This window comes from Acanthopagrus latus, chromosome 17, assembly GCF_904848185.1.
Source record: "Acanthopagrus latus isolate v.2019 chromosome 17, fAcaLat1.1, whole genome shotgun sequence".
Taxonomy (NCBI): Eukaryota; Metazoa; Chordata; class Actinopteri; order Spariformes; family Sparidae; genus Acanthopagrus; species Acanthopagrus latus.
Window position 1 is genome coordinate 8,261,733 of NC_051055.1, and position 13,268 is coordinate 8,275,000.

The 13,268-nt window shown below is 43.6% G+C and overlaps 1 protein-coding gene across 1 annotated transcript; it reads right to left on the minus strand.

Moving 5' to 3' along the window:
* Positions 1-6,800: 6,800 nt before the first annotated feature.
* Positions 6,801-13,268, minus strand: LOC119005692. The gene is made up of 7 exons (XM_037073552.1): positions 13,247-13,268; positions 12,523-12,636; positions 11,728-11,803; positions 10,216-10,389; positions 9,476-9,679; positions 8,623-8,687; positions 6,801-8,509 (listed from the first exon to the last, which is right to left on the minus strand). The coding sequence occupies exons 1-7, from the start codon at positions 13,266-13,268 to the stop codon at positions 7,965-7,967; spliced, it is 1,200 nt and encodes a 399-aa protein (XP_036929447.1). The 3' UTR covers positions 6,801-7,964.

Below are 13,268 nucleotides of genomic sequence, written 5' to 3' on the forward strand. Positions count from 1 at the left end.
ACAGATTCCGTCCTGCAGAGCACATTCTCGTGATCTGCTCCAGCGCCCATCCTTCTTCATCTTACATTTAAATGCTATATTACATATTACTCTGTTGAGAGAAAAGGGAAGCCCATTTTCTCAAATTGAAAGCTTCATCTTTGCTTCCATTATATGCATCGAAAGGAAAAGCTGGAAATTGGAAGAAGAAAAAAAGTCTAGATATCGCAGGTTTTTGTAGATGTCGCAATGTCTGTGTGTCAATAAAAGAAAAGTGCGGTAGAAACAGACTCGGCATATCAAATTTAATTCAATTTGCTTGTGCAGTAAAAGAGGAAAGACATTTTCCAAGTATCCCTGCACACTTTATCCAATCAGGACGGAGGGCTCACTAGAAATAAATGGTGATTAACTATAATGATGATCATCATGGTGAAAGGTTTTGTGCCACAGGCGCGCAAACATGTAGCGGGCAGGATCCTCCTGTTGGCTTCTGTGTCTGGTGATTACCACTCTGCGTTCATGTGCTAATGCAGAGGAGAGGGAGGGGACTGCTAACTGCAAAACGGACAGGAAGTTAGCTGAAATGCCGACCAGGCTTGTGACAGCATGTGACCGAAACCTCGACTGAAGCTCCCGTTCAAGAGATAAAAGGACATAAACATCCCATCGGGAGGCATGACCTTCCTCAGATGAATACATGAAACCATCATGTTTTTTACACAGTATTCATTCATTTGCCGTCTGACTGCTCACCTGATCTAAAGCAGTGGTTTAACGTGGGCCCCACTGGAGAATTAGCACTGCCAGCTGTGTATATCAGCGAGATAATGTTCAGATAGCTTGTGAGCCGGTTGAATTCCATCACGAGATCATGTCCGAACCGTTGGTGATGATACCATTCCTATGAGGCCTTGGTTTAGATGTGACGACAGCGAGAGAAGCAACTGTTTGAAACAACTGTTTGAAACTAACAACAGCGGTCCCTAAAGAGCTGATACAGCATGGCGTCCGTTATATCAGAGCTTGTCCTCATTAAACGAAGGTCAGGGGACAGCACTGGATGATTTCATTGGTGGAAAACAACGCTGCGAACATGCCCTCTTGGATGTCCCTACAGTTGATAAAACACAGTAAAGTGTCCTTCCAGCAGACAGTCTGTGATGAAGTGCCCTCTCTTCACTGCCCCTCATACATCCTGAATCCACCACTGGCGCTCCTATTGTTGGTCTGATTGTTTGAGGTTAGCCCACAATAGATGGTTATAGACAGATGGTACATACAGTTACCTGCAAAGGTAACCTGTTTCGAAGCTGCCCTCTCTTTTCCGAACTGTTACAGTGGAGAACTTTCCAGATGGCTCTGCGCAACAAACCATCTGGCACATCAGGTTAGATATTTACGTAACAGCAGCGAACACAATAACTATTTCTTTTGCCTTCTGATTTCCTGGAAACTTGCCCAAAGTTTGTGGTAAACATCCATCGGAAACTTGGTTTGTATTAATGTCTGGTCGGCAGCGGCCTCAGCGCCCAGCCCTCAGGTCGGATGTCGTAATGCGTCCTGTGCGCTCCGTGTTTGCCGACATCCATCATCTTTTCAAGTGCATACGTCGCTCCGAGCGGACGCTGCTCTCCCGATGAATCGGCCGCTCAGAATAAACACAAAAGCTTCAATAGAGGGGTAAATGGAAAAGTAGGTGTTTATGATCCCAATTACCGCCTTTGCTTTAGTGCCTACTTTAATCATAGCCATATCCTCTTCTCTCGCTTGACGCTACAAAGCCTCCCACTTCAACACCCCACACACGCACAAACACACACACACGTACGCACAAATAAAACTGAGCTAGACTCAAGCAGCTGATTTGTTTCCATCTGCGGAGAGGAAAACAGCTCTGTTACACTTTCACAGATCCCGCGTCTTTGAGTTATTGCCATCTTCTGATGACACGCGACGTTAAGTTTATTTGCTGACCGTAAATCATCTCGTCTCACGTGACCTGTCGAGCTCCACGTGCACTGCTCCTTGTACACAATAAAGAAATTTTAACAGCTTTTTTTTTTTCACTCCCTTTTTTAAGGCCCTCTCTACGTAGGGCAGCTCATGCAGTCAAATAACCTGTGGCACAAAACCTTTCACCATGATGATCATCATTATAGTTAATCACCATTCATTTCCAGTTTCACAAGAGCCCACAAGATCAAACATGGAGTATTTTGAGCATTTTCCTATGGCATGGTCTGGAACAACAGTTTGGGAGTAATTGAAACAATATGCAGCATGTCAACACTCACAGTTACTGAACCATCACCACAGTTTGCAGATATCGTGATAATGATGTGAGCTTGTTTTCTCTCTTTGTTGCTGCCACAATAGCCGGCGCTGCTCGTGCGACGCACCGGCAGCGCCATCTTGTGGACGTGACGTGCAGTCTCACCCCTCAGCGGCGACTGGAGAGCAGGAGGGCCGGTGGAACCTGCGGTGAACAACAGTGTTTCCCTGAAAACCCTCAGAGATAAATCAGCGAGCGGCCACAGAACGTCGGGTGGGATCCGACTGTGAGGTTGCATCGAGCCTGACATGGGGACATTTGCGGCAGGGAACTTTAAAAAGGGAAAAAAAAAAGGCCAAAACACTCGCCTGGGCACAACAAGAACAGGGCAGCCCCAGTCACTTGAAACCTCCACAATACAGATATTTCCCCTCCACTACAGCCAACATTTGATTTGTGGTCTTTGTCTCGGAGACAGCGTTTCCCTCTGCCTGATACATCTTTTTTCTTTCTTTCGCATGTTTCTTATTTCACTGCCCCTTCCTTTTCATGTCGCGCACGCCAGCCGTTGAGGGGCCTGGACTGCTCCACGGCGAGATGCGACAGTTCAAACGCACTGCGGTTCATTAAAGACATCCTGTTGGCTTGGAGAGGGAAAAAGATCCCGGAGCAGCCTCCTGTTGCTCCGGGTCTGCCCTCTAAACCCACACCGGCCAGACCACATCAGCGCTGAGGCTGGAAATCACAGGACGAGCGTGGTCAACCATACGCACAATACCATTTCCATTTGTCATGTCTTTCCTGCGCAGCGTTCAGTAGCTGGTACACTACCGACTGCTGCTCCAGGATGCCGGTAAGCTGCGCAGATGGCGTCCTGTGATGTTTAATGTCACGTTTTGTAGTGGTGGGACTGTCACAGCAGCCTCAAGCACCGAGGACTTAAAGCCTGACTTCACTGTACTTCACACAATGCTGAATTTTCTTTTAATTTAATGAGACAGATTGTGTTCAAAGTGACTGTAATAAGAGGGAACAACCGCTGGCTGTAACTAATGGCATTCAGACAGAGGAAACATGCATTTTCAAGCATTAGAGGGAGAGTTTTTTGGTTTCAATAAGCCATGTTGTAATGAGCTGAAGGAGTCACCACCTCAGTTGACTCATAGGAAGAAAGTTGATAGTTGAGGTTGGATCAGAAATTGCTGGTTTCGGGCAGGAAACACAGAGAAAGAGAATCCCGAATGATCAACAGCTTCCACTGCGCTCGTTGTGGACAGTTAGCTTGACGAGTATTTAGGGAGCGGTCACAGTTGTTGAGAAAACAAACTTCTAAAGATATATTCATTTCATATCCTTTTTTTTCCCCTCAGTACTGTAACTCTCTACATAAAACTACTTGTACAAGCGTAACACCATTTAAACACACACACCTGCTGTCTTACACCACCAATGATTAAAAGTAAAACAGTCAAATCTGTAAGTATAGTCAGACTAAATGTGACATGAATACAACTTTGGACGCATTACCTGATAGAAACAGTGGTTGTTTAGCGATGAGTACAGCACTTTCCATGAATCCCACGCTACTTCACAACAACCAAAACTATGAGCTGAAAGACACTAAAGCTGTAGTGCACTGTAATGATTACCTGTGGGATTGTTACCACCAGCGACCCGTGAAACATCACATGTAAGCACTTTCACCTCATCGTAATCAAATTTTTTGTTTTCCTTTTAAACAAAATGTGCTTGCCTAGAACAGTGTCAATGTCCGAACACAGACTGCCCTGTACATCCTGCTTAATGTTGCTCTGTGAGGCATATTAACATCAGTGAACGTGCAGTAATCAGCAGTAGTTCCTTTTGAATTTCAACAGTGACCTCTCATCTACACCAGCCTTACAGATCACTGTTACCTGTTAATGCTGTGAGTAAATACCAGGAGCAGAACAGGCATGGACTCAGTTAAACAACTTGAATGAGTTCGTGTTCATGCATGCGTGTGTGTGTGAGTGTGTGTGAGTGTATGTGGGTTGCAATACAGTAGCTGTGTACCAGAGGCTCTCATCCAAACAGCTGGTACCCATCTGTTTCTTCTTCTCCTCCTGCGGCCTGCGGCTCAGGCAGCGAGGTGCATTGGCATGCGGTGTCTGGGTCTCGACCAATAGTGGGGAGGTATGCGCTGCAGGAGTGTGCGTGTGTGTATGAATGTGGTTTATGGCGAGTGAGTGCTCCTGTGTGTATATGTGGTTTCGCACTCGAATTGTGTGTGTGTGTGTGTGTGTGTGTGTGTGTGCATCTAGCCCGCGCTGGACTCCGCATGCCTGTGTGGTGTGACTGTGTGTGTGTGTGTGTGTGTGTGTGTGTGTGAGTTTGTGTGGCAGTTAGCAATAATCACATTATATATCTACATTAGTATTGATACACAGTCATGCGTTGCAGCAAACATATCTGGGAGCACTCTGCTGCCCTCTTATTGCCTTCGCAAACGCTCCCATGATGCAGTCTGCTGCAGAGGTGACTCATTGCGGAGAGGCATTCAGTCTTTCCATTCATTGTTTATGTAAATCATATAGAGTGGACACAGTTTTGCGTCAGCGTTCCAGATTTCCGTCATTACTTCATGGCTTTATTGGCGTGAGCGCTACTCTGGAAGTATGCGCCTTCCGTCACACAAACAGATTAAAAAAAAAAAAAAAAAACAGATGATGCTTTAAACAGAATAAAGGGCTCACAGTGGCTAAGGTGGTATTTCCGTTGGGTGAGGGAGTGCATGCCTGGAGAATGTTAAAGGCTCGGGATGATCTTCATTGATGTGGTGGATGTCATGTCTGAGGCTTTGTGGATGAAACAAAGTGTTCTTCCAATTGGTTTAATAAGGCTGTTCTCGTGAGGAACCGGTCAAATAATCCGTGACCTGCCTTGAACTCAATCCCACTCTTGACAGAAGTGGAGGGTTTGTTTTTGAGTAACTCCACTAGAGGGCAGTGTCGCTCATGTGATCATTCCTGGCTGCTGCAGGTGTGTTCATGCTCTGAAACTGTGTCTTCTGTTCTCCTCAGCCTGCTCAGTGTGCACCTATATGGCACAGCAGCCTTCCAGACCCTCCAGTGAGCAACAAAAAGCTGATCATAGAAAGCATTCATAGAGGGATAAAGCATGTTTCAGTGGTGTGGCGTTGTCTGGGTAAGCTTATTCTAAGGGGACTCAACCTCGTCTGGTCTGGCTTCTGTTGACCAGCTTTCCTTGCTAGGCTCTTCTCACCAATGGTCTTGTTTGCTTATATGTCATATATGGGCATCAGTGTTAAATTGAGGCTGTTTCCTATCAGTTAAGAGACAAACTGTGAGTTTGTTTGAAGATGTTTGGGCCTTATCTGGAATGGATAATGAATGGTGAGGCAGACTGTGTACATTTTTTTTTCTTTTCAGGGCTTGTTGTTTTTCCCTCATGTCTTTGTCATTGTTATCTATTGGAACAATACAGCAGTTTAAAAGGGCACACTTCATAACAACACATAAAATACATTCAAAAGGGACAATACATAAAGCATGAAGTAAAGTAAAGTATTTTTAGTTTAAGTAAAAAGTTACAAAGATGGGGAGACACTTGGTTGTCTCCTAACCATGACCACAGTTTGTTTCAGTTCATGTCGGACTTTCAATCCTTTGCTGGCCAACTTGTGTCCACCCAGGCACAGAACAGTAAACACGGGGCTAATTAATGCAGAGACTAACAAAACTAGTATCAGGCAAAACATTTGGTTCTGTTGTTGCTGCTCTGGCACACACTGAACGTAACGCACCAAATAAAGACTCCAAACTTGGCAGAGTGAGTGAGGAGATCTGAAAGGTAGCTAAGAGACCACAGACAAGGGGGTGAGAAATGTTAATGGGTCACAGAGACACAGACTGTGTGCAGAGGACATAAATGTACAAAATGAAGACTTTGTTAAGAGGTATAGTTCAGCTGACTGCATATGATTTACGAATATGAGGACAATTTAAAACCAAAGCAAATACTGAGTCATTTTTTTAATATACATGGAAGAGATTATCTTGTGCTGCTGCTCGGGCCATCTGATGAGCACGCTTAGTTTGTTTTGGTTCAGTTGTAATTACTTTAGAAAATGTCATCATGAAAAACCTTTCTATCTAACAATGTGTCTGTCTACATGAACCTCAACCACCTCAGGCGGCTGATATCCTCTGTAATAACTCCACACCGTAAGTCTGCCTGCATCACCACATACACAGGAACATATAGGTTACGGTCCTGGGATATCTTTCTTATAATACTCTTACCCCTGTTTACTGCGATGTAAAATCACAAATATAGGCTGCAGTAAAGTAAACATATACAATTTCCTCTATGTATTAATAATAGTATAATAGTGATTAATTGTTTTATTTTAGTTTAATAAGCCTTTAATTGGATGTGGTGCAGGTGCTGTATAGTTGAATGAGTCCTTTTTAATACTTCATACATGAGTGAGTTTGTTGCAGATGCTCCTTTTAATGTGGTCAGCTCTGTAAACAGCCAGACAGCACACGACTTCAATTCATAGTAACTGGCACAACACCAACTTCAGCTTGTAAAGCAAGGTCAGCATCTTTGTTAAACAATGGAAATGTCTCAGGTGCATTTATCTGTGTCATCTTTGAGACTGGAGCTTATGGAGCCTTTGTGCTGTGAGAAAGTCAATGTCATCTTGTGACGAAGATTGGAAAACGTCTACCTAGGTGGCGAACTTGACACTAAGTTGAAAGAGTGCTGACTGGGCAGACAACGTGCACAGTGATAAAAGTACAATAGTCACCAGCGTCATTCAGCGCCTGGCTGATCTGATCCGATCCCACAAACTGACTTTTCTGTTACAGTGTCCGACGTGTGTGTGGGATGTGTGTCGCTGATTTTTCCACAGCCTCATGTTGGTATGCATGCTTGAGTGCTTATCTGAATCACAATGTCACATTCAGAGTGACACATCACAGGTTTAACAGTGTCTAGCTTAATAATCACTTTTCAAGGAAGCTGTGAGTTGTAAGTTTTTTGGTAATGTGTAAATGCCCTCTAGTGGACATACTCTACAACCATATGCTGATGATGGCATTGACAATGCATTGGCCTGTGTCTACAGTGTATAGGTATATAGTAAATATTGATAAGTCTGAATTTGAACATTAAAAAACAGAATATTATTCTGTTTTTTTTTTTTTTTTAAATAGGTGGTATTACAGAGGAAGACTGGCAGCCCTGTACAGTGTGTCGCCATATCCTTTAAGCTCCCAGCACTCTGATACTGGATATTATCTCTGTTTCATCCAGCACTCTGACATATGTTATGTGCTCTGTTGAAAGCCCTGTAGACAGCAAGACTGAATGTTCTTGAATGTCTAAATGTGTATTGTTGATAAAAAGAAAAATTGTGTAACAGAATCAGGATCTCAGTTCTCAAGAACAACGTTGATTCCACTTTTGGTAAGAACTGTGTGGCCCTGGGTAAATACAGAGATACACAGTGTATCATGACCAGTCTTAATTCTACACAACAAAAGTCACATAACGGTACGCACTAACACAGAAAAACACACCCTGAGGAGAGTCCTTCTGTATAAGGTTCATTGATGTATTCTTTATAATAACCTGACTTTTGTGACGGTGATCCTGTAGAGGAGAATTTTCCTCAGACAGGAGAAGACTCTCCCTCCTACACAGAACACAGAGACACAGACCCAGACCTGAACCAGAACCCAAACCCAGGATAAAGAGGTTCAGTGAAAGTAGTGTTGAAGGTGTACAGGTGGATCAATGTGTCATCAGAGACTTTGTAGAAAGACAGAGTGCCAGCAGGACAGTCCACATACACTGCAACTCTGCCAGAGGAGGAGCCGGAGGAGGGGCCCCTGGAGATGTCTGTTTCTCTGTCGTTATGCCAGACAGAGTATCCATCAACACCGAGGCATTTCAGTCCCCAGGACTGATCGTTCCCTCCAAGCCCACAGTTGTTACTGTTTCTTCTCCCTCTGATTCCTTTGTTCCTCACGGATACAGAAACTTCTCCACTCCACTCGACCTCCCAGTAAGAGCGACCGGTCAGCCCACTTCCACACAGCAGCTGAGGGCTGTCATTAAATCTGTCTGGATGATCAGGATATGACTGATCCTCCTCCACACAGGTCATCTTCCTGTTGTTGGCAGACAGTTTGATCTTTCTGTGTACTGTGTTGGTGTCCACTGTGAGTTCACAGGAATCTGATGGAGACAACAGGTTACAATATAGCGGCGGTTAACAATATATCATCAGTTTGAAGATGGTTGAATGTGTGCTGCTTGGTTTTCATGACTTAAATGAAAAACACACTTACACTTCTTCAGACCTGGCGCCAACCATCGATCTCCACCAGGCTCCACTCTGAAAGGAGGGGCAGCCCTGTGTCTGAGGATGAATAGTTAGGGCAGCTGTCCTGATAAGGCTACATGTCTTCCAGGGCAACCAAGGCCAATAGATAGACTCTTACAGACAGTATACTATAAGAGGATATGAGATGTGACCTGAGGATCATACAATGTGTCCAAAGCCCCTTCCACATTTGAACTCCGAACAATATCCAGCAAATCAGACCAGGATATTGTCTACATTTCTTTGTCCACATATGCAGCACACAACAGCAGATTGTCTGGGTCAGACATGTTCACACATGCTGGAAATACTCTGTATGGTTTGGGCGAGGGGCGGCACACGGGGGGCTTCAGACTCCTCAGCAAAGATGACTGCTTTAGCATGTATTTAAATAAAACATTTACCCAGACGTATCAATGTAAGGGTGGAAAGTAATATACAGGCAAGCATAGAAGAGTATGAAGAAGCTGCAGTACACACTGTGCTTGTACATCCCACCTGAGAAAGAATTCTGCAGCATTTTGGATCTTTGTCCAGCATGTGAATGGACCATAGAGAACATAATGCTAACATAAATCTTGTAAATGTAACACAAGAGTCTCACTCTGACCTCTGACCGAGACTTGCTACACTGTGAAGCATTAGCAGTTAAGCGTCAGTCAACCAATTAATGACTATAAGGGTTGTTGTCTGATTTATAGAATGTTTACATCAATCCAGTTATACACTAATAAAGGAACAGTCCAACGTTTTGACAAATACTATTGAATGCAGCATCTCAAGGTCCTGTCCTGTGAAATTACAACTAAATTACAAGCTTTAACTCGATGGAACTGCCTGCTTCTTGCATGAGAGTGTCGAGTCTCCAGTTTGGATCATTCAGGCCAACAGACAGCCGCTTCACTCCTGAGTCTCCTAGATGATTGTAGCCCAGGTCCAATTCTTTCAGCTGGGTGGGATTAGAGCTCAGAGCTGAGGCCAGAGAAGAACACCCTTCCTCTGTAATCAGACAGCCTGACAGCCTGCAAACACATGAGACAACACACATGGCAGATCAAGGCACTGCTGTGTCAGTCAAATACAGGAGGAAACTTTCGACAGATGACAAATAATGTTAACCAATTCTCAGTCCAGCTGAGGCTGATGTGAATGTCATTAGTTCTACAGGTACAGCTACAAGACAGAGTTGATATATTTCAGTCTGGCCAAAGTGGAGGACAGACTGACAGACATGCATTACCATCTATAGAGACACACTGCTAGCATGGCTAAAAAATTCAAATCATGTTTATGAAGACTGAAGCTCTAATCAAAAAGGCAGAATAAAGGCATGTACTTGAAGAAGATTGCTGCATGTACAATCAAAAGAAGTCAGAGCAGACTAGGCTTTTTGGGAGGGAGGCCTTAAAGTAACAGGAGTAAAAATCTCAGACAGGAGGGGCGTACAGTGCTCCAGCACCTAACACTGGACAATATGAGAAATCCATCCATCCATCCAGCATTGACAACAATATGTTGCAATATATAACAATATGTTCATCAGTTGATGTACCCTGACCTGAGTGTTTCCAGTCTACAATGTGGACTCTGCACTCCTGCAGATAGCAGCACCACTCCTCGATCCCGCAGGTTGTTGTTACTCAGGTCCAGCTCTCTCAGACGACACGACTGGGAGCTGAGAATTGAGGACAGAGCTTCACAGCTGATCTCTGAGAGGTTACAGCCACTCAGTCTAGTGAGACAACAGTGAGGACACAAGAAATAAGATCTTTATCTTTTTTATCCAGCTGAAAGATAGCAGTGTATTTTTGCATGATTAAATTCCTCTTACTGAGCTTTTTGGAGGTTTTCACCTCTGGCAGCAGCTTCAGGAGAGCTGTCTCTGAGGCAAAGACCTTTTTTAGCTCAAACACGTCCAGACCTTTCTCTGATGACAGTAAGAGCAGAGCTGACCACTGGGAGGTTAACAGTTGATCTGTGGAGAGTCTTCCTAAACACACGTCCAGTATTGTATCCGTCACAAAAGAACACTCATTCAGTTCATTCAGACAGTGGAACAGATTGATGCTTTTCTCTGCAGAGGGAGTCTCTGCGATCTTCTTCTTGATGTACTTGATGGCTACATGACTAGTTTCTGAGCCATGTCCTTTCTGTGTAAGCAGACCTTGCACAACAGTATGATTTGCCTGGAGCGAAAGACCCAGGAGGAAGCGGAGGAACAAGTCCAGGTGTCCATTTGGACTCTGCAAGGCCTTGTCCACAGCCACATGGTAGAAGGGTTTCTTTGCAGTTTCAGGGACACACCGCTGGGTTCAGGTCCAGATCCAGCATAGTCTGGTCTCCCGTAGATCCTGTTAGGCACAGAGGACGACCATCAGGGAAGGAAATTCACTTTTGAGTCCTTGGATACAGAAGCAGCTAACAGCTATCGACAAGAAAACAGTCGATACAGAAAACTGCAATACAACATGAAGCTGAATGATTTCAGTCTGTGTGTCATCACTTCACTTTCAGACAAATCTTGGACAGATGTGAGGTGTGAAGAAGACAAAACCAACCACCAGCAGAAATGTTGGCATTGTTTCTGCATACCATACACATGTAACATTTTCATATTTAAAATATGTATAATTCAGAATTTAATGTGATTAAGCTTTAAGTTTTGGCTTAAAATACCTGGTTTCATCTCAACAAACACTACGGAAATGTGGAAATGTGGCTGCATCTTATTAAAAATGTGTATTTTGGTCTTGCCCAGAGGCCTGCTGCTTGGTAATCGTCTTATCTCACTGACAATATATCATCAGCTTAATTTACCATCAAACATTAGACCAAACAAGAACTAAATTGACTGGTGTCTGAGCAAAACATGAATCAGTTATATTTAATTGTTATCAACAGTTTACCTCTGTGCAGCAGAGGGCTGTTCTCTTTGAAAGTCAGTGAAACAACCATTTGACTAGTCACTCTTAAAAGACACACAGCTGGGTTCAGGTCCAGGTCCAGTAGAGTTTGGTGTCCCATCATTCCTGTGAGAAAGAGAGGAATACCAACAGGGATATAAATTCACTTTTGAGCCATAGACACAGATGCTGACAACACCATGATCAGATCCAGGACCAGTAGGGTCTGGTCTACGATAGATCCTGTTAGAGGACCAGGGACAGAAATTCACTTTTTAGTCTTCAGACACAGAGGTTGCTGGAGAAACTAGTAGCTCTCACGAATATATGCACCAACTTACCAAAGTTCAATAAAACATGAAGCTGGATGATTTCAATCTGTGTATCACTGCTTCATTTTCATTTCAATACTGGACAAAACCAGGACTAAAGCAGCAGAGAATATGGTACAAAACCAAGTCTAATGCTGAACTTGAGTTTAAAGTTGCAGTCTGGTTATAGTTTGGTCATAGTTTCAGATGTAAGGTGTGAAGAAGACAAACACAAGAACCAGAATAAATGCTGGCATTGTTTCAGCAAAGCAAACATATGTTACATTTGCATGTTTCATGTTTAAATGTGTTCATTTCAGAAGTAATGGATAGGATGAAATCTTGTTTTGATAAAGGCACAAAAGGCACAAAAACCATTTGGGTTAGGGTTAGGATTCAGAAAAGATCATGTTATATAGAACCGCACCAGGACAAAACTGACTGACTCCATGTATCAGCACAAATATCCTAACTGTCATTTATGGAGTACATTTTAGAGTATAACGACTTTGGAAGATCCCCATTTGACCTGTTCAAGTCTCTAAGACCACATTAGAAATCATTCTAGGAGAACATGAACAGTAACGGCAACCCATCAGACTGGATCCAATCAGGGCAAATGTAGCTCATATCTATATCGTATCATCTTACCTTTCGTCTGATAAATGTTGATGATGATAGCCTGACTCAGGTTCAGTTTCAGGTCTAAGTCCAGGCCCAGGTTCAGAATGGACTCCCTCCTTACTTCCCTCACACTGATCCATGCTGCTCAAATCAGACACACTTTCATCTGAAGAAGAAACACAAGTCATTAATCTGCACATCAACTGAAATCATCTTTTACTTAATTTCACCTAGCAAAGATGAGCTGCTCCCGCCCCCCTCGTGCTTATGGTCAGTTTTATATCAGTGTCTGTGGATGCAGTCAGACACCAGCGTGAGGCAGAGGACGCTACAATCAGCTGCTTGACTTCTACTGTCAGTCCACTAGATGACATCATGGAGCTGCAGTGAACTGAACCGATGCATTCACTGGTTTGCACCTGGACTGAGAGAGACTCTATAGAAAATAACTTGATGCGACAAGCTGCAGCTGATATTTATTTGACATAAGTCATTTAGTATATAGCCTACATATCCATGGATACCATATTACTGCGTTATCCCTAAACCCTAGTATGAACAGCCCTTCCAATATTACATCTGATTTTGCCCTAGGCTTGGATGATATCCAACATTTTACATCACGATATTGTTAAGCCAAAATATTGATGGATGTCATTATCTTTACTCGAACTGCGCTGGGTGATGGACTACAATGTGGGATCACCATCGGGCCAATTAACCTGTAGAGACCTCCACAATATCTATGTACCTTGCCTTTGCTGCCACGACAT

What these genes read in the sequence shown, in the direction of transcription:
- LOC119005692 (XM_037073552.1), bottom strand. Translation starts at nt 13,268, where the DNA reads ATGTCGTGGCAGCAAAGGCAAG. An exon ending in GGCAGTTCCATCGAGTTAAA is followed by an intron (nt 8,688 to 9,475) that starts GCTTGTAATTTA and finishes CCTCAGACACAG; the next exon opens with GGCTGCCCCTCCTTTCAGAG. An exon ending in GGCGCCAGGTCTGAAGAAGT is followed by an intron (nt 8,510 to 8,622) that starts GTAAGTGTGTTT and finishes TGTCTCCATCAG; the next exon opens with ATTCCTGTGAACTCACAGTG.